Here is a 19707-nt window from a genome sequence, read left to right as displayed (position 1 = left end):
GAGGAGGAGGGGTGAGGGGCAGGGGAGGAGGGCAGCAGAAGGTGGGTCATGTACACACAAATCCCACTACAGGACTGACTAGCTCCACCCAGACAGCAGGCAGGAGACACCAGAGAGGAAGGCACTAACCAGAGAGAGCAGAGACGAAACAAATACACCCCAACACAGCTGGGGGGCACAGGTTGTTACCCTGGCAACAGGGTTGGTCTGGCCCCACCTTGGCCAGGATTACATCATGTGATCATTCTTTTCACCTGCAAGATGGCTGTATGTGAGAGAGTGTGTGTGTGTGTGTGAAGGTGTGTTACTGTGTATGTGTGTGAACAGAATGAATGCATGTCTTCACAACTCTCCAGAAGGAATATGGACACGTTGTCTCACATTCAGCATGTGTTGGGCATCCTTACCCTGCAGACCACACCCCCAACACTACTTAACCCTGCAGACCCCACCCCTAATCCTAAACCTTAACCCTAACACTACAAAGCCTACCTCCCAAACCCTGACACTACCTAACCCCAACCCAAACACTACAGGCTGTGCTACATTCAGATATTCTGATCAGAGATCCTCCCAGGACCCAAACCTCCAGCAGATCCTGATCTTACAAGCTTTATGAACATTAGACGACTGAAGTTGGTTCAATCTTTAAAAATAAGACAAACAAAAAACCCACCCTCAAAGTTCTAGAACCAAGAACACACTTCAGTGTTCAGTTCTACAACACGCTTCATTCTAGAACTGTTTCTCAGAGCTGCGTCTGTTCGTGTGCACATCCCCCCCCTCCTACCCCCCCCCCCCCCTGCCCTCTCACACATACCCAGCAAACATCATTTACAACAAACGGACAAGAAAAAATTGAAGAGGGAAAACAGGACAAACACATATATATATATAATATATATTCTTAAAAACTGGATTCTGTTTCAAGGTGATGTATGGAGCTTGGGACTGATGCCAACTGCATAAACATTCGTATTTTTTTTATTTTATACTTTGAACTGTTTTTGTTTTTTTACATTTCTTTTTTTAATACTTAGATTTTTTTTCCACAAGTATTTTATTTTCTTGAAAACAGAGTTAGGGGGATTAATGGGTATTTCATTTAAGTGATTAAAACATGCATCAACAAAAGATAAACCAGACAAAAGAAAGGCAGAATGTTTAGAAGTTGAGAAGGAGGGGATGGAAAGAGGGAGGAGGGGGACGAAAGGATGGAGGTGAAGAAAGGAGAGTATGAAGGGAGGAGGGGATGGGGGAGGAGTTGGAAGAGGTGGAGGAAAGGATGGAGGTAAGGAGATGATGGAGGGAGGAGGGGATGGGGAGGAGTTGGAAGAGGTGGAGGAAAGGATGGAGGTAAGGAGATGATGGAGGGAGGAGGGGATGGGGGAGGAGTTGGAAGAGGTGGAGGGAAGGATGGAGACTTTTCTCCTCCCAGGGACACAGTTCCATCCTGACTGTCTACGATCGCCATGGAAACACACAATCAGAGAAAGTTCTAGGTGGTTCAGCTGAGCACCCCCTTCACCATACCCCCCTGCTATGAGACACACCTTCCTCCTCTCTTCCTACGTTCTCCTGATGTCTGGGAGGGGGTGGAGATGGTGGTCCTTGTTATCCTGGTGTGTGTGTGTGTTTACATGTTCCGGTTAACAGGAGTGACGTAGTTGCGGGGGAACATGCCGGTGAGACCGTGACAGCCTCCCTTCCACCAGTTGGGGTCGGAGTTGTCCAGGACCTGGATGTAGTCTCCACGCCTGAAGCCAAGCTCCCCGTCCTCCTGGGGGTCGAAGTCAAACAACGCCTGCACATAGGTGGGGTGCTGCGGGGAGACACACACACATCCTAGGGTTAGCATGTGAGTGCTGGAGTTTCAGAATTAATTCTAAACTTCCACAACATACATTATTAGGGTTAGTTATACATACAGGGTTAGTTATACATACAGGGCAGGGATGGAAATTAGCACCCACCACCAGCCAAATGCGGGTGATTTTGTGTTGTGGCACATAAACTCGCTTCATCTACCGGCCACCGTGGCGGGTAAATACAATTATTCACTTGAATGGGGCTTCCCAACGTTGACCGTTGCTATGTATTACTGACCACTGTCAAGAGAAGTGGCCTTTTCCCTCGGATTCACGTCTTTCGTAACACTCCGCAAGTAGTCCAGCGTACTCTGTTGCTTAGCGACGTCAGCTGATTTGAAGCCTAAAGAATGTTCAACGTCTATCAAGTTCAACGTCTTTGGTAAACTATTTCTCTGCTGCTCAACACTACGAATGGTAACAAATACATTGTAAAAAGACACTGTGTTCAGTTATTTTTTTGGCAAGTAGCCGTGTAATAAGCGGGATAATGTATAGAACGCCGGTCATTATCAGGAAAATAAGCCCCTTCAGAGCGAAGCTACACCACTCCGCTTCGCGTCGGGGTGCTTGGAAGAAGAACTCTCAGGAAAGCACCTCTGAAACTTCAGAATCTGATTCTGATGAGCAGAAGTAAATTGTACTGGGAGTGGGGAGGATGGGTGGAGGAATGTGAGTTTGTTGTTTAATCTGCCCTACTCATTTAATGAAATGTATATCAGTTCGTGGTTTGTGTATGTATAAGAGAGACAGAGAAAGTGTCAATGTTTAATTAAGACTTGAAACTGCTTAAATATTGTAGATCTTGTAGTATTAATTTTCACATGCAGTTAAACATTGTCGATTAAAAAGTGGTTAGAGAGTGGCTGGTAATAACATTGAGTGGCTGGTAATAACATTGAGTGGCTGGTAATAACATTGAATGGCTGGTAATAACATTGAGTGGCTGGTAATAACATTGAGTGGCTGGTAATAACATTGAGTGGCTGGTAATAACATTGAGTGGCTGGTAATAACATTGAGTGGCTGGTAATAACATTGAGTGGCTGGTAATAACATTGAGTGGCTGGTAATAACATTGAGTGGCTGGTAATAACATTGAGTGGCTGGTAATAACATTGAGTGGCTGGTAATAACATTGAGTGGCTGGTAATAACATTGAGTGGCTGGTAATAACATTGAGTGGCTGGTAATAACATTGAGTGGCTGGTAATAACATTGAGTGGCTGGTAATAACATTGAGTGGCTGGTAATAACATTGAGTGGCTGGTAATAACATTGAGTGGCTGGTAATAACATTGAGTGGCTGGTAATAACATTGAGTGGCTGGTAATAACATTGAGTGGCTGGTAATAACATTGAGTGGCTGGTAATAACATTGAGTGGCTGGTAATAACATTGAGTGGCTGGTAATAACATTGAGTGGCTGGTAATAACATTGAGTGGCTGGTAATAACATTGAGTGGCTGGTAATAACATTGAGTGGCTGGTAATAACATTGAGTGGCTGGTAATAACATTGAGTGGCTGGTAATAACATTGAGTGGCTGGTAATAACATTGAGTGGCTGGTAATAACATTGAGTGGCTGGTAATAACATTGAGTGGCTGGTAATAACATTGAGTGGCTGGTAGATTTTGAAATCCACCAGCCACAGTGGCCAGTGGACAAAAAATGTAATTTCCATCCCTGAAACAGGGTTAGTTATACATACAGGGTTAGTTATACATACAGGGTTAGTTATACATACAGGGTTAGTTATACATACAGGGTTAGTTATACATACAGGGTTAGTTATACATACAGGGTTAGTTATACATACAGGTCAACAACATGTCTCATCCTAAAGACAAATTCTCCTCCTCCCCCCCCTCGTACCTGGTTGACCTGCTCTATGTCCCCCCCTCGTACCTGGGTGACCTGCTCTATGTCCCGGAGGAAGATCTGCTGGTTGCGAGACACGGAGGTGGAGCGGTGGTAGTCCACTAGCTCGTTCAAGGAGTTGAACTTCACCACCCAGAGGAAGTACTTCCCTGCCCCATCACGCAGAACCTTGAAGTGCTGCACGTCATTACCAAACCTAGACCAGAGACAGGCAGGGAGACAGACAGACAGGTGAGGGAGACAGACACATAATCACACAAACAGGTCAGACAGACACTTGAGTGAGACAGACAGCTAGACTCCGGAGTGCCAGCAGGGGGCAGCACTCTGCAGAACAGACTGAGGAAGTGAGAGAGTTGATGATTGACAGGAAACACAAGTGTATGTGTGTGGTGGTGATGTGAGTGTGCTCGTACTTGACTGAGAGAGAGAAGTCTCCTGGAGCGCTCTCACTCTCTCTAATGAGGAAGGCTCCGTCGTGGCGTTGCTTATTCAGCATCTCCTCTGCCTTGGCCCGGGGGATCTTCCCAAAGAACCACCTATACACACACACACACACACACACACAATGGAGTGAGGTGAGGCAGGTACGTACGAATGGGCCTTCATCTCTATGTCGTTTTTGAGTTTGGAGGAAAGACGGGTAGGACGAGAGACAGGTAGGAGGAGAGACAGGTAGGAAGAGACACAGGTAGGAGGAGAGACAGGTAGGAGGAGAGACAGGTAAGGCAGGTACGTACGGATGGGCCTTCATCTCTATGTCGTTTGGAGTTTGGAGGAAAGACGGGTAGGACGAGAGACAGGTAGGAGGAGAGACAGGTAGGAGGAGAGACAGGTAGGAGGAGAGACAGGTAGGAAGAGACACAGGTAGGAGGAGAGACAGGTAGGAGGAGAGACAGGTAAGGCAGGTACGTACGGATGGGCCTTCATCTCTATGTAGTTTTTGGGGATGAAGCCGTCTTTGCCGTTCAGCTCAGCTTTGTACCAGTTCTGATCACACTCTTCATTTAATACCTGGACAGAGAGTGAGAGGGGGAGAGAAGTTAACCATACCCTAACATTACACTAAATAGGTGCACCATCCTCACACACCATCACTTCCACACACACACACCATCACTTCCACACACACACACCATCACTTCCACACACACACACACCATCACTTCCACACACACACCATCACTTCCATCCTCACACACCATCACTTCCACACACACACCATCACTTCCATCCTCACACACCATCACTTCCACACACACACCATCACTTCCACACACACACACCATCACTTCCACACACACCATCACTTCCACACACACACACACCATCACTTCCACACACACACCATCACTTCCATCCTCACACACCATCACTTCCACACACACACACCATCACTTCCACACACACACACCATCACTTCCACACACACACACACCATCACTTCCACACACACACACCATCACTTCCACACACACACCATCACTCCCACACACACACCATCACATCCACACACACACCATCACTCCCACACACACACCATCACATCCACACACACACACACACACACACACACACACCATCACTTCCACACACACACACCATCACTCCCACACACACACACACACACACATCACTTCCACTTGTAATCTGAGCACAATAGAGATTGAAGAGGGATTATCTCCACCCAAACCACCCCCCCACCCCACCCCTCTCCCCTTCAAACACACACCCACAGGTTTCCACCAGTATAGTGTAAGTAGTGGAGACCAACAATTAGAAAAGGAGGGGGACAAGAGAAGTAATAAACTGTTAATTTGCTGACGCATTTATCTCAAACCATCCAGGGCAGGATTTGAACCCGCTGTGAAATGGTATACCACCGAGCTCCACCCATCTGAAATGGTATACCACTGGGCAGAATGGAGGAGAGAGGTAGGTCAGGGGGCAGAATGGAGGAGAGAGGTAGGTCAGGGGGCAGAATGGAGGAGAGAGGTAGGTCAGGGGGCAGAATGGAGGAGAGAGGTAGGTCAGGGGGCAGAATGGAGGAGAGAGGTAGGTCAGGGGGCAGAATGGAGGAGAGAGGTAGGTCAGGGGGCAGAATGGAGGAGAGAGGTAGGTCAGGGGGCAGAATGGAGGAGAGAGGTAGGTCAGGGGGCAGAATGGAGGAGAGAGGTAGGTCAGGGGGCAGAATGGAGGAGAGAGGTAGGTCAGGGGGCAGAATGGAGGAGAGAGGTAGGTCAGGGGGCAGAATGGAGGAGAGAGGTAGGTCAGGGGGCAGAATGGAGGAGAGAGGTAGGTCAGGGGGCAGAATGGAGGAGAGAGGTAGGTCAGGGGGCAGAATGGAGGAGAGAGGTAGGTCAGGGGGCAGAATGGAGGAGAGGTAGGTCAGGGGGCAGTGCCATGATTGAAGACCGGAGCAGACGAGGATTAGACTAGAAAGAGGACATTAATCTGAGGACAGATAAAGCTGCTTTATACTACAGAGCATCTCTAACCCTAACACCCATCCATCTCTCTCTCAAACCAGCCCTGCATCCATCCCTCTCTCTAACCAGCCATCCATCCATCCCTCTCTCTAACCAGCCCTGCATCCCTCCATACATCACTCTGTCAGAAAAGTTAAAGATGTAACTTTATCTTGTATAAGAATGATACTGTGTTCAGCATTCCTTGTGTGCAAAGAGAGGCCTACCCCCAAATCTGAATTTAGGGTAAACAAGACCCTTATCTTGGGGCTAAGGACTAAGAAGAGGAGGGTTTGTTTGTTTGTTTGTTTGTTTGTTTTTTTAAAGGAGATACTGTTTGACAGAGCTAGAGGGAAGACTGAGGTCTAGTGACCATTAGCTAGTCACCTAGTGGGGGTAGGGTTGATGTTGTAAATGTCCATTGCAAGGGATGCTAACACGCACACGCGTGCCAGGTCTATGCAAGGGAGCCAATGAAAGAAGAGCATTTGCATGCCTTTGTTTTAACCAATGACTGTCAAGAGCGGTACTGTTTAAATAGGTAGCTAGCACAACATGCTAGAGGACAAACTTTGTATCATCATGGCGTGTGATGTTTTTGTCTCCTTGTGGGCCAGCCACAAGCAATCAAGCTTTCTTAACTTCTTCACCGACTGTGCAATCCTTGATAAGATTAATATTTCTTTATTTTTATTTCTTGAATATTTCTTTCTTTTCTGTAATTAAGACAGAGAGACCTGGGAGGGAGACAGAGAGAGCTGGGAGGGAGACAGAGAGCTGGGAGGGAGACAGAGAGCTGGGAGGGAGACAGAGAGAGCTGGGAGGGAGAGGGAGGGAGACAGAGAGAGGGAGAGGGAGACAGAGAGAGGGAGACAGAGAGAGCTGGGATGGAGACAGAGAGAGGGAGAGAGAGGGAGACAGAGAGAGCTGGGAGGGAGACAGAGAGGGGGAGACAGAGAGAGCTGGGAGGGAGACAGAGAGAGGGAGACAGAGAGAGCTGGGAGGGAGACAGAGAGAGGGAGAGGGAGGGAGACAGAGAGAGCTGGGAGTGAGACAGAGAGAGCTGGGAGGGAGACAGAGAGAGGGAGGGAGACAGAGACAGGGAGGGAGACAGAGAGAGGGAGGGAGACAGAGAGAGCTGGGAGGGAGACAGAGAGAGGGAGAGGGAGGGAGACAGAGAGAGGGAGACAGAGAGAGGGAGACAGAGAGAGGGAGGGAGACAGAGAGGGACGGAGATAGCAAAAGGGAGAAAGATGGTGAGAGAGAGAGGGGGGGAGGGGTGTATGTAAGGACAGCTGTTGTTAGTGTTAGAGGAGGAATTAGGACTCTGAGCTCCAGCCAAACACTGCTCTCCCAGCTGTCCTCTGGTCCCATAGAGCTATACACACACACACACACAATGATTTATTTGTGGCGGCGTTTATTTATTTTTAATGTATTTTTACCGTTCGCTAAAAATATTTTACATCGTCAAAAAATATTTCATTGTAGATTTGCGCGCAGCACACTGATTCCCAGCACCTTCTTGGTGATTCCCTCCACACTCTCACTCTTTCTCCTTCTCCCCCTCCCTTTCTCCCCTTTCCCCCCTCTCTGTCTTTTCTCCCCTCCCTCCCTCCCTCCCTCCCTCTTCTCTTCTCTCCCTCTCTCTCTCCCTCTCTCTCTCATAACATGAAAGAACAGTAAACAAACGAGGGGCAACAATCCGCAGAATTCAGACGAAAACCTGCAGATTTTCTCCTAGAACTCTTTGGTTCGAGGCAAAGACCATGAGCTCTAACTTCCATGGAAATGTCTGGGGACTGAGCCTCCCAGGTGAGAAAGTGAGGCCTCCCAGGCGAGAGAGTGAGGCCTCCCAGGTGAGAAAGTGAGGCCTCCCAGGTGAGAAAGTGAGGCCTCCCAGGTGAGAAAGTGAGGCCTCCCAGGTGAGAAAGTGAGGCCTCCCAGGTGAGAGAGTGAGGCCTCCCAGGTGAGAGAGTGAGGCCTCCCAGGTGAGAAAGTGAGGCCTCCCAGGTGAGAGAGTGAGGCCTCCCAGGTGAGAGAGTGAGGCCTCCCAGGTGAGAAAGTGAGGCCTCCCAGGTGAGAAAGTGAGGCCTCCCAGGTGAGAGAGTGAGGCCTCCCAGGTGAGAGAGTGAGGCCTCCCAGGTGAGAGAGTGAGGCCTCCCAGGTGAGAAAGTGAGGCCTCCCAGGTGAGAAAGTGAGGCCTCCCAGGTGAGAGAGTGAGGCCTCCCAGGTGAGAGAGTGAGGCCTCCCAGGTGAGAGTGTGAGGCCTCCCAGGTGAGAGAGTGAGGCCTCCCAGGTGAGAAAGTGAGGCCTCCCAGGTGAGAAAGTGAGGCCTCCCAGGTGAGAGAGTGAGGCCTCCCAGGTGAGAGAGTGAGGCCTCCCAGGTGAGAGAGTGAGGCCTCCCAGGTGAGAGAGTGAGGCCTCCCAGGTGAGAGAGTGAGGCCTCCCAGGTGAGAGAGTGAGGCTGAGGAGGGGAGAGTGAGGCTGAGGAGGGGAGAGAGTGAGGCCTCCCAGGTGAGAGAGTGAGGCCTCCCAGGTGAGAGAGTGAGGCCTCCCAGGTGAGAGAGTGAGGCCTGCCAGGTGAGAGAGTGAGGCTGAGGAGGGGAGAGTGAGGCTGAGGAGGGGAGAGTGAGGCTGAGGAGGGGAGAGTGAGGCTGAGCAGGGGAGAGAGTGAGGTCTCCCAGGTGAGAGAGGGAGGCCTCCCAGGTGAGAGAGGGAGGCCTCCCAGGTGAGAGAGTGAGGCCTCCCAGGTGAGAGAGTGAGGCCTCCCAGGTGAGAGAGTGAGGCCTAGTGTGAGGATGACGTGACCAGTCACACTGCCCCACCACGGTCAGTACACTGCTGTAACCGTGAAGATGGGATGTGAGTAGGGCTTCTGTGGAACTGTAGCTTTCTCTCGATGCACATGCGCATGTAAACTCAAATTAACACAAAAGATGATGCAAGCTACACACTAATGTACATTACATTACATTTAGCAGACGCTCTTATCCAGAGCAACTTACAGTAAGTACAGGGACATTCCCCCCGAGGCAAGTAGGGTGAAGTGCCTTGCCCAAGGACCCAACGTCATTTGACATGACCGGGAATTGAACCGGCAACCTTCTGATTAATAGCCTGATTCCCTAACCGCTGAGCCATCTGACCCCCTCATAATGTAGGTTAGTGTAAACATTTCCAATAGACTGTGCTGGTGGGCATGTACGTGTATCTATGGGTGTGTGCAGACCGTGTGTGTGTGTGTGTGTGTGTGAGGGGGGGGTGCAGACTGTGTGTACGTGTGTGTGTACCTGTGTGTGTGTGTAGACGGTGAAATGAAAGCCAAAGACGAGAAGTTACTTCTGTGGAAAGCACCCGAAACAGGATATGAGAACTGGGTTGTTGCACCCTGCAACATTCCCACAGCAGTCTGCTCTAACCCTACCCAGTCATGCTAGCTAGGTCTACCCACGCTAGTCATGCTAGCAATGTCTAGCTACGGTCTACCAGTCATGCTAGCTAGGTCTACCCACTCCAGTCATGCTAGCAATGTCTAGCTAGGTCTACCAGTCATGCTAGCTAGGTCTACCCACTCAAGTCATGCTAGCAATGTCTAGCTAGGTCTACCCACTTCAGTCATGCTAGCTAGGTCTACCCACTCCAGTCATGCTAGCAATGTCTCGCTACGGTCTACCAGTCATGCTAGCTAGGTCTACCCACGCTAGTCAGGCTAGCAATGTCTAGCTACGGTCTACCCACTTCAGTCATGCTAGCTAGGTCTACCCACTCCAGTCATGCTAGCAATGTCTAGCTAGGTCTACCCACTCCAGTCATGCTAGCAATGTCTAGCTAGGTCTACCCACTCCAGTCATGCTAGCAATGTCTAGCTAGGTCTACCCACTCCAGTCATGCTAGCAATGTCTACCTAGGTCTACCCACTTCAGTCATGCTAGCTAGGTCTACCCGCTCCAGTCATGCTAGCAATATCTAGCTAGGTCTACCCACTCCAGTCATGCTAGCAATGTCTAGCTAGGTCTACCCACTCAAGTCATGCTAGCAATGTCTAGCTAGGTCTACCCACTTCAGTCATGCTAGCTATGTCTACCCACTCCAGTCATGCTAGCTATGTCTACCCACTCTAGTCATTCTAGCTAGGTCTACCCACTTCAGTCATGCTAGCTAGGTCTACCCACTCCAGTCATGCTAGCTATGTCTACCCACTCCAGTCATGCTAGCTAGGTCTACCCACTCCAGTTATGCTAGCTAGTCCTCTCCACTACAGTCATGCTAGCTAGGTCAACCCACTCCAGTCATACTAGCTAGTCGTCTCCACTCCAGTCATGCTAGCTAGGTCTACCCACTCCAGTTATGTTAGCTAGTCCTCTCCACTTCAGTCATGCTAGCTAGTCCTCTCCACTCCAGTCATGCTAGTTATGTCTACCCACTCCAATCATGCTAGCTAGTCTTGTCCACTCCAGTCATGCTAGCTTGGTCAACCCACTCCAGCCATGCTAGCTAGGTTGACCCACTCCAGTCATGCTAGCTAGTCCAGTCATGCTAGCTAGGTCTACCCACTCGAGTCATGCTAGCTAGTCCTCTTCACTCCAGTCATCCTAGCTATGTCTACCCACTCCAATCATGCTAGCTAGTCCTCTCTACTCCAGTCATGCTAGCTAGGTCAACTCACTTCAGTCATGCTAGCTAGGTCTATCTACTCTCGTCATGCTAGCTAGTCTTCTCCACTCCAGTCATGCTAGCTAGCTCAACCCAATCCAGTCATGCCAGCTAAGTCTACCCACTCGAGTCATGCTAGCTAATCCTTTCCGCTCCAGTCATGCTAGCTAGTCCAACCCACTCCAGTCATGGTAGGTAGGTAGGTCTACTGCCTGCATCCAGGCTTGAGACAGGGTTCAGTACAACATATTTGCAAGGATTAGGGTTTCTCAAAGGCGGAGAAGAATACCCAGGGCTTTGTTTATACTTAAATGTCATATTAATGTCGAGCCACTGGGGGACCAAAGGCAGGCTAGGGGAACTCATATTCATGTTAAATAACCTCCCAAATAACTTCCTACTCTACTGCGACCTTAGGAACATTGGCAACACAAAAGCAGGGAGTATATAAATGCCGACATAAGATTCAAGCTTCTGGGGGGAAACGCCTTAACCAAATTTGCCTACCTGGTGATTAATAAAAAGTTTGTATCTTGTTTTTCCTTTTTATAAACAGAGGTTTCGTTGTGTAAAACGTTCCCATACCCGCAGTGATTAGATGCGTCTTTCCCTCTTGGCCCCTTTTTTTTCATCCTTTGCGTTGTAATAGGATCGAGGATCGTTGTGTAGGTCTACCAGGGGTGTCAAACTCATTTTCACCGAGGGCCACATCAGCATTATGGATGCCCTCAAAGGGCCAGTTGTAACTACGATGTAACGATGTTTAGAATGTAAAAACATTGTTTTTAGCTGTAGCTTTTATGGACATATTCTGCTGTGATTGCAGTCTGCCTTTTAAAATGCCGACGGAGATTGTCACCTCATAACACAAAATACATACTTTTTTTTCTTGTTAAAGCACAAACATGTATTCCCATCTTTCTTGAAAATGCCTTCCATCCACGGCCAGATGCAGCCTGCTTTGACTGGGGGTGCAGTGAACATTTATTGGGGGTATCATGATTACGGAAAGGGATCTTATTATTATATATAATGATAAAATTTTTGAGACTGTTTATCGATCCGAGTGTTAATCAGGTGCGGAGACAGACATTATAAATAGGGGTGCTCCGATCAGAATTTTTGGGTCGGATCACCAATTACCGATCTTTTTTTTCTCCTAAATTCTAACAGCCCCTTAGTATTAGTTAGACCTTGTACCATTAGTAGTTTGTATAGTTAAACTTGTACATCACTATTCAAAATTTATGATCCCTATAGAGGGTTTTCACGGACGTCACATTCTGGGCAATAACCCGGATGCGCGGCCATCTTGGAGGCACTCGATGTAAACAACTCAACGGAGTACAACGAAAATAACGTAAATTCTACACTCTTTGGTACAACTGTAGCCATGTCTAAACGACCGAAAAGGTCACCAAAATGTGTCCAAGATCCAAAGGCATACAGGGAAGGCCTTGGACCGCAAGAAAACCATCGATATGTTGAGAAAATTTGATTTATTGGCGGTGCAGATCCCTACCAGTTAGCTCCCTCTTCTTGGATCTGTGACGACCCTGTGATTCTGCCTTCAGTCGGACATCCAGATATTGTGAACTACCTGGTTTTCTCGCCAAGCCCATATACAGCGGAAGACCTTCAAGCTTACAAAGGTTTGGAGGCCTACAATCAGATGGTGTGTGGATGGGTGAGGGAGATGCAGTACCAAGTCCTCAACGACCGTTGTGTTGTGAAGGCGAAAGTAAGTAATGCAATAGCGTCTTAAATCAACCTAACCATAACTGTATGATATCATTGCAATTCTCAAGGTGTAGCCAAGTGACACTCAATCGTGTTTTTCTTTTCATTTCAAAGACCCCCAGTTTGCTATGTACACTGTACACTATCTGAGTTAGTTTCATAAGATAAGATAAGCCTACATGTTATTATCTTGGACACGTTTTGGTGACCTTTTCGGTCATTTAGACATGGCTACAGTTGTACCAAAGAGTGAAGAATTTACGTTATTTTCGTTGTACTCCGTTGAGTTGTTTACATCGAGTGCCTCCAAGATGGCCGCGCATCCGGGTTACTGCCCAGAATGTGACGTCCGTGAAAACCCTCTATATGTTGAATGTATGCACCTTCCTGCCAAAGTAAATTCCTTGTCTGTGCAAACTGATTAAGGGGTCTGTTTGAAGCCTTCTATTCTAACCCTAACCCTAGCCTTCTATTTATCATGTAGCCCTAACCCTAACCATTTATCTATTTAACTGTTCTTAACAACAATGTATATTAAGTATAGAAAATAAATAAAATATTAAGAATAAACAACAACTGTGTATTTAGTGGCAGGAAACATGTTTAACACTTTTCTGCTCCACTTTTCTATACTTTTTAGAGACGCAACATAAACCATAGCACCCTATGCTGGGTTATTGAAAATCACTTATAAATAAACAAATGTAACTTGCTGCCAAATAATAAATTACAAAAGCAGAATAAACAGAGTCTTTATACATTTTATCATTAGACTATAAAATCTGTAACATAAAAGGCCATAGTCAAAATATTGTTTCAAATTTTTTCTCTAGGTAGGAGATAAGAACCATGGGCAATAAAGTGCAAAAAAAAAAAAAAATCTGCTCTTTTGATCGGCCTTTATAGTGACTACCGCTCTGAGTATTTAAAATGATTATCGGCGGATAATGATCGGTGACTGATCGATCGGAGCACCCTTAGTTGTAAACATTCGTGGATTTGCCCAAACCTAGGACATATTCTGTGTCTGATGTGATGCTAGATAGGGACTTCCACAGTTAATGTGAGTGTGCAAAGCGCGCGTGCAAACTTTTTTGGCCTTCATTTGAGCGCAAAATAGCTTTTTGAGCTTTATGTAAAATAAACATTGCCGTTTTCCAATTGGTAAAACCTTGTCTCGTGAATGTGATGTCTTTATCATTTCTGGCTCCAAATTGTCGACAGGGGAAGCAGAAACATGCATCTAGCTTGGCTGAGTACTCTAACCAAGTTCGAGAGCGATACCAACTTGGGTTGAATGCCCGAGGACCTTGGCTGAAAATGCACATGGGGTACGTTTGCAGAACCGGCTGCATTCAGGCCTGCACTGGTAATCTGGCATACTGGGAAAATGCCCGGTGGGCCAACGCACTTGGGGGCGATATGATATGGTATTCAATATATATATATATATATATATATATATAAATAAATCTTTTTAATTTTTTATAAACTTAAAATTGGCCAACAACCAGCCCGCAAAGCAGGGACAGCGGCCCATTGGTTCATTTTCCATACTGACAGTGGGCTGGCCCAATCACATCTCTTAACAGGCTCCACCCCTCCGTCCGACCGATTGTGGTGTGCCGGTCTGAGCAAAAATACCAGGGCAATTTTTTTTGTCTTTGCGTTAAACACCGATGTGTATACACTGCTTTCAAGAGGCGGGACGTTCTCACTTTGCCGTAACATACGTTGTCACTTTGCCGTAACATAATTGAAATGCATTGTGAGAGATGTCGTTTATGGTCAATGCACGCTGTAAAGCAGCGTAGACTTATTTCAATATACCATTTAAGCTCCCGCCATATTTGGGACAGGGGCCTTGACTTTGACACGTAGTTTATACAGTATGATGATATTAGATTTGCTCCTAAAAGCTATGGAAGATGAGGATAAACTTCAAATGCATTACGTTACCCTATTTATAGTAAATTTACAATAGGTTGCTAGTCGGCTTATTGCTACAAACAACATGCCATAATTTTTTTTTCTCCCCAGAGATTTAGAAAGAGACTGGGTGTAGGGTCTGTTGTTCTGCAGTAGAAGGCTTAGTTCTGTCAGCAAATCCCTTGCTGGGAGAGTAAAGGAGTCCTAACATGGTGTCTCTCTGGGTGACTGGCTGGTTCTCTGGGTGACTGGCTGGTTCTCTGGGTGACTGGCTGGTTCTCTGGCCCAATCACTCAGAGACAAGTTTGAAGAGTGCGTAGCTTCCTCTTTTTCAGCCCAGATGACACACAATCACACAACACGCTCCATGGTATTAGTTAATCCTCCACATTTCCATTTTAAGCCAACAGAAGATAAAGACTGAGTGCAGTTTCCGACAGCTGCCTCAGAGGAAGAAGAGGAGCTGATCAGAACGTTGTGGTTCAGAGACAGACTCTCAATGCCATCAACAGTAGAGGATGGGGCCACCTCACCATGTCAAATACTCTAACTTATTAACTAACTAACCCTATCTGCTTAACTAACTAACCAACTAACCCTAAATTACTAACCCTCAATAAATACTAACCCAACTGTAACTCCCTAACTAACACCCTTCTGTATAATCCAACATTTCCTGTAGAAGCAACTTCTCCATTCGCAGAGGAAGTCATGAGATCATCAGCTTCTTAGAAATGGATCTGAAATTAAAACGTCTGTTGCAGACCGTCTGTAATGTCTGTAACTTAACTAATACCTTCTCTCCTTCTATTCCCCCATCCATATCTTCTCTACATCACTCCTTTCTTAACCCAACCTTAACACAACTTCTCTGCTAACACCTTCTCTCCCCTCAGCCCCCCCCCCCCCCTACCTCTCCACCAGTTACAGAGCTGCTTCTCTGCCAAACTGCCGGCTGTGAAAGTTACAGAAATCCGTTTTTTCTTTCTCTGATATGCAAATTTTATAAGTAGACTTATATTTAGCTCCCTTCTCTCTGTGCTGACTTGATCACTTCCCCCTCCAACTTCTCCTCCTCCCCCCTCCCCCTCTTGAAGGGCTGTGATGCCTGGGTTAGAGTGAGGTTTGTGAGGCCTGGGTTAGGGTGAGGTTTGTGAGGCCTGGGTTAGGGTGAGGGCTGTGAGGCCTGGGTTAGGGTGAGGGCTGTGAGGCCTGGGTTAGGGTGAGGGCTGTGAGGCCTGGGTTAGGGTGAGGGCTGTGAGGCCTGGGTTAGGGTGAGGGCTGTGAGGCCTGGGTTAGGGTGAGGGCTGTGAGGCCTGGGTTAGGGTGAGGGCTGTGAGGCCTGGGTTAGGGTGAGGGCTGTGAGGCCTGGGTTAGGGTGAGGGCTGTGAGGCCTGGGTTAGGGTGAGGGCTGTGAGGCCTGGGTGTTGTGAGGCCTGAGACACAAGGAGGACCATCCTCAGTATGCCACACCTTAGTATAACCAGAACCCCATCTGGTCCCTTCTTCTCCTCCATGCTTCCTTTTCTCCTCCATCCCTCCTCTCTTTCCTACCTCTTCTCCTCCCTCCCTCCCTCCCTCCCTCCCTCATCTGCAATCTTCCCTCCTCTCCTCCATCCCTCCCTAACCCTTCTCCTCCCTCTAATCCTGCAGTGCTTCAGTCTTAACCATCACTGATGGGACAGTCAGATCACATTCAGAAAGCGTTCCCTGCAACACACACACACCTAGCATACCAGTTCTCACTACCTGCATGTTCTCACATATGGAAGACTGTTGCTAGTCAACAGAAATTTGTGTTGATAGCAACTGAGTACAGTGCCTCCCTGGTAGCTGAGATGTGGTTGATTTGCAATGTGCATGATCCTTAACTTCTGACCAACTATATACTGAACGATACCCTTTGATCCTTGATTCTATGTCACCCTGGATAAAAGCATCAGCAAAATGAATAATAAAATGCTGAGTGTGATGTGGATGGCTGGGGCAGCTGGAGCGGGCAGGCCATGCAGGTTGGATTTACAGGATTCAGCCTTCATGGAGCAGAAGCCTGCTAGCATGTGATCCACCTGCCCACAGTCTAGCTATCTCTCTCTTTCTTACTCCAGTCATACAAACCCTTTCTCCATCTGGGAATGTGTCCAAACTTTTGACTGGTACTGTATATCTGTCTCTCCACCCCCCAATCTGTCTCTGTCCCCCTCTTCTCTCCTTCCATCTCCCCCTCTCTCCCTCCATCATTAAAAAGACACACGCAAGATCAAACAAATACCAGCTCTAGAGCTTATGCACAACGCCAACATGCCCTCTCCCTCCACCCCACCCAGTGACGTTAAGGATTATGTCGATTGCATTTAAATCCCAGCCCTTCTACGGCCACAATGGCTCTGTGTCCTTCCTTAATATCCCTGATATCCTATCACACAGAGAACGGCTTGAACTCTGCAGAGAGACAGCGAGGGAGGGAGGATAGAGGGAGGGAGAGACAGATAGAGAAGGATGCAGAGAAAGAGAGTGGGAAAGAGAAAGAGAGGGGGGAGAGAGAGAAATAGAGGGATAGAGAGAAAGAGAGGTGGGAGAGAGAAAGAGAGAGATTGAGAGGAGGGAGAGAAAGAGAGGAATAGAGAGGAAGATAAAGAAATACTTGGGCTTTCCATAAACGGGTCAGCTGCCCCCCTCTGAGTGTTGCACGCTGCACACCTGGTTCCACCTTCATTGCTCCAGCATCACCCAGAAAACCCAGAACAAGAATGTTTCTAGAACAAGAATTTACCTACAACAGAACCACCTCATATTTTCCAGCAGACTCCCTCACTGACCCCTGACCCCCTCAGAGCTCTAGAGGACAACATGAGGGCTCTATTCAGAAAAGGAATATAGATGTTAATTTTCCTTGAAAACCATTTCACTTTCATAAGACAAATATTTCCTGGAATCTAGTTTGTATCATTCAAATTCACTATTCCAGGCAATGATTGAGCACCAAAAATAGCCTCTGGGCACTGAAGATTACTGCAGTACAGAGAACATTAAGTAGTCTAGCAACCTTTGGCAGACATTCGTTTATTACACTAACATATCTCACTTGACCTGGCTATTAATTTGTCAATATTTAACAACATGATAAAGCAACACATCATCAACTAAACCCCTGTAGGTGAAGTGTAGGATGACGGTGATGTGGTATGTCAGCTGTCGAACTTAAGGGATACACGAAGGACACAAAAACATTCACCAACCTTAAATTGAAACGGAATGACATGATACATTTAGAGAGAGAGGATTTAACTGGTATTTACCTTTAATATTTCCCCACGTTTAAAACTTAATTCGTCATCAGCAGTGGCTTTAAAGTCATATTTTGCGATGGCCTCCATAGCTTCGGTGGTTGGGATAGTTGTGTGGCTATAGCCGTGCGTGCCCAGGCACTCACACTGAAACACAGCCGCGGTTCTCCCGAGTCTCTCCTCCCGTCTAGGACCCGTCCCTGGCCGGTAGGATCCTCACATTCAGGGCACTCGGAGGTACCTGCAAATAAAAACAACATCGGTGGTCCGTGTTCAGTAGTTCTAGAGCTAAGCTAGCTAGCTGACCAGCTGGTCAAGCAGCTAACGTCCGAGTGTCCTGATTGAATTACTGTTATGCGCTTAAAACCATGACATGGTGACAGACAAACAGCGTTTTAAACGATTGAATGTATTTAGCGTTTCTGTGCCAACACTTTAATAAAATACGTGATTACATCATATGTAGGCAGATGGATGTCGTTCTCAGTGCACTCCAATAATGGTAGACCGGATTTGACAGCAGGCACAGACTGATAGACTGGCTAGCTAGCTAGCTAACGGCATTGTCCAGAGAGTGCACAGACAACTTATCCACGACTTCCCCATCAGCCGTGACAAAGAACAACTATGTCAATCATATTCTAAACTTTTCTGAACGAAAGGTGTTTTAATACTTAACAGTAGTCACAGCTAGCAAGTGCAGACGCCACGAAAGAGTGAGTGAACCCACCCGTTCAAAGCAGTAAGGTACAAGCAGGCAGTCCTAGCTAGGTAGCTAATATTTACATTGCTAACAGCTTATCATCCGTAATAAAGTTACAGTTTCACGCAGAGTTAGCTGACGTAGGTAATAAACCAGGCATGCAGTCAGGCTGGTCATTAACAGAGAGTTAAAACACATCAACGTGCTTTGGAAATGTTTCGTGTCCATGATAACTATATAGGCAGGCCTACTAGCGTTGCTAGCTAGCCAACAAGTAAAAAGAAGAAAACAAAATGTTAATTGGGTTTATTCGTTTTGAGTCACCAGGGTGATGCCCTGTTAACTGGGAAGGGTCACAGAGACCCGCCTGTGCCGTGTTATGCTGTCAAGAAACTGCTCCTTAAACCAACCTAGCACAAACGTCTCTAATTTCAGCTGCAGGTGGAAAAAAACATGTGTCTCTGTCATACGGATCGGCTAGTAAGCAATCATGTAGGTTACTTAACCAAGGGGAAGACATTAGCCAACACTAGCTCTAGGTTTTCACTTTTACTTTAGAAAGTTATAACTCTCCTTATCGAGATGTTGAAACGTGTTTCAACTGAATGTTTTACTATTTACAAATACAGTGTATTAACTATCATATTTCTGGTTGTTTCATTTAACTAGCGAATGACAATATACCCTGTGGTGTCGACATACAAGTACATCTACAGACAAACGTACATATGTAGTTTTTATAACAATATACAAGAGTATATAGATAATGCATGACATACATTCACCCACGTGATATCCATAACTGTCAACAATAATGGGCCAATAACGGTATTGGAAAAGGACGGGTGCAGCGTGGGGCGGCCCTATTACCTAAACGAAGAGACCCGTACCTTACCAGCAAGCTAGTTACCGTTAGCTCACGTTAATGGTGTCTAGATAACTTTTGTTGGATAGCGATAAACGAGAAAACTCACCCTTCTAAGCAATAGGTTTTAGTCCAATGTCTTGTTCAATAAAATGTCCTCCGTATTTGTATCCCTCTGTTTTATTTCCTTTTTTAGATGTGAAATAAAAATACGTCTGTTTTTTTTGTTGCCCGAGCTATCGTGCGTGTATTTCCGCTTCCTTCCAGATGCAGACGGGACTGCTGCTGTTACCGCTGCAGCCTCTCCC

At 47.0% G+C, this 19707-nt stretch overlaps 1 protein-coding gene across 1 annotated transcript; it reads right to left on the bottom strand.

The window, feature by feature from the left end:
- Nucleotides 1-797: 797 nt before the first annotated feature.
- On the bottom strand, nt 798-19695 carry grb2b (growth factor receptor-bound protein 2b). The gene is made up of 6 exons (XM_084677999.1): nt 19509-19695; nt 17844-18072; nt 4668-4765; nt 4168-4290; nt 3779-3947; nt 798-1822 (listed from the first exon to the last, which is right to left on the bottom strand). Exons 2-6 carry the CDS (start codon nt 17919-17921, stop codon nt 1637-1639), a joined length of 654 nt encoding a protein of 217 aa, XP_084534125.1. The 5' UTR covers nt 17922-18072; nt 19509-19695; the 3' UTR covers nt 798-1636.
- Nucleotides 19696-19707: the final 12 nt, after the last annotated feature.

The sequence above is a fragment of the Hypomesus nipponensis genome, chromosome 17, assembly GCF_054491055.1.
Source record: "Hypomesus nipponensis isolate SF chromosome 17, ASM5449105v1, whole genome shotgun sequence".
In the NCBI taxonomy this organism is placed as follows: domain Eukaryota; kingdom Metazoa; phylum Chordata; class Actinopteri; order Osmeriformes; family Osmeridae; genus Hypomesus; species Hypomesus nipponensis.
Note: the sequence above shows the minus strand (reverse complement) of the source record. Positions and strands in the feature narration are given on the sequence as shown.

Coding starts and splice junctions, on each gene's coding strand:
- grb2b (XM_084677999.1), bottom strand. CDS start 17,921: ATGGAGGCCATCGCAAAATATGACTTTAAAGCCACTGCTGATGACGAA. Junction 3,948..4,167: donor GACTTCTCTCTCTCAGTCAA/GTACGAGCACAC, acceptor TCTCTGGTCTAG/GTTTGGTAATGACGTGCAGC. Junction 1,823..3,778: donor ACATAGAGCAGGTCACCCAG/GTACGAGGGGGG, acceptor GTCTCCCCGCAG/CACCCCACCTATGTGCAGGC.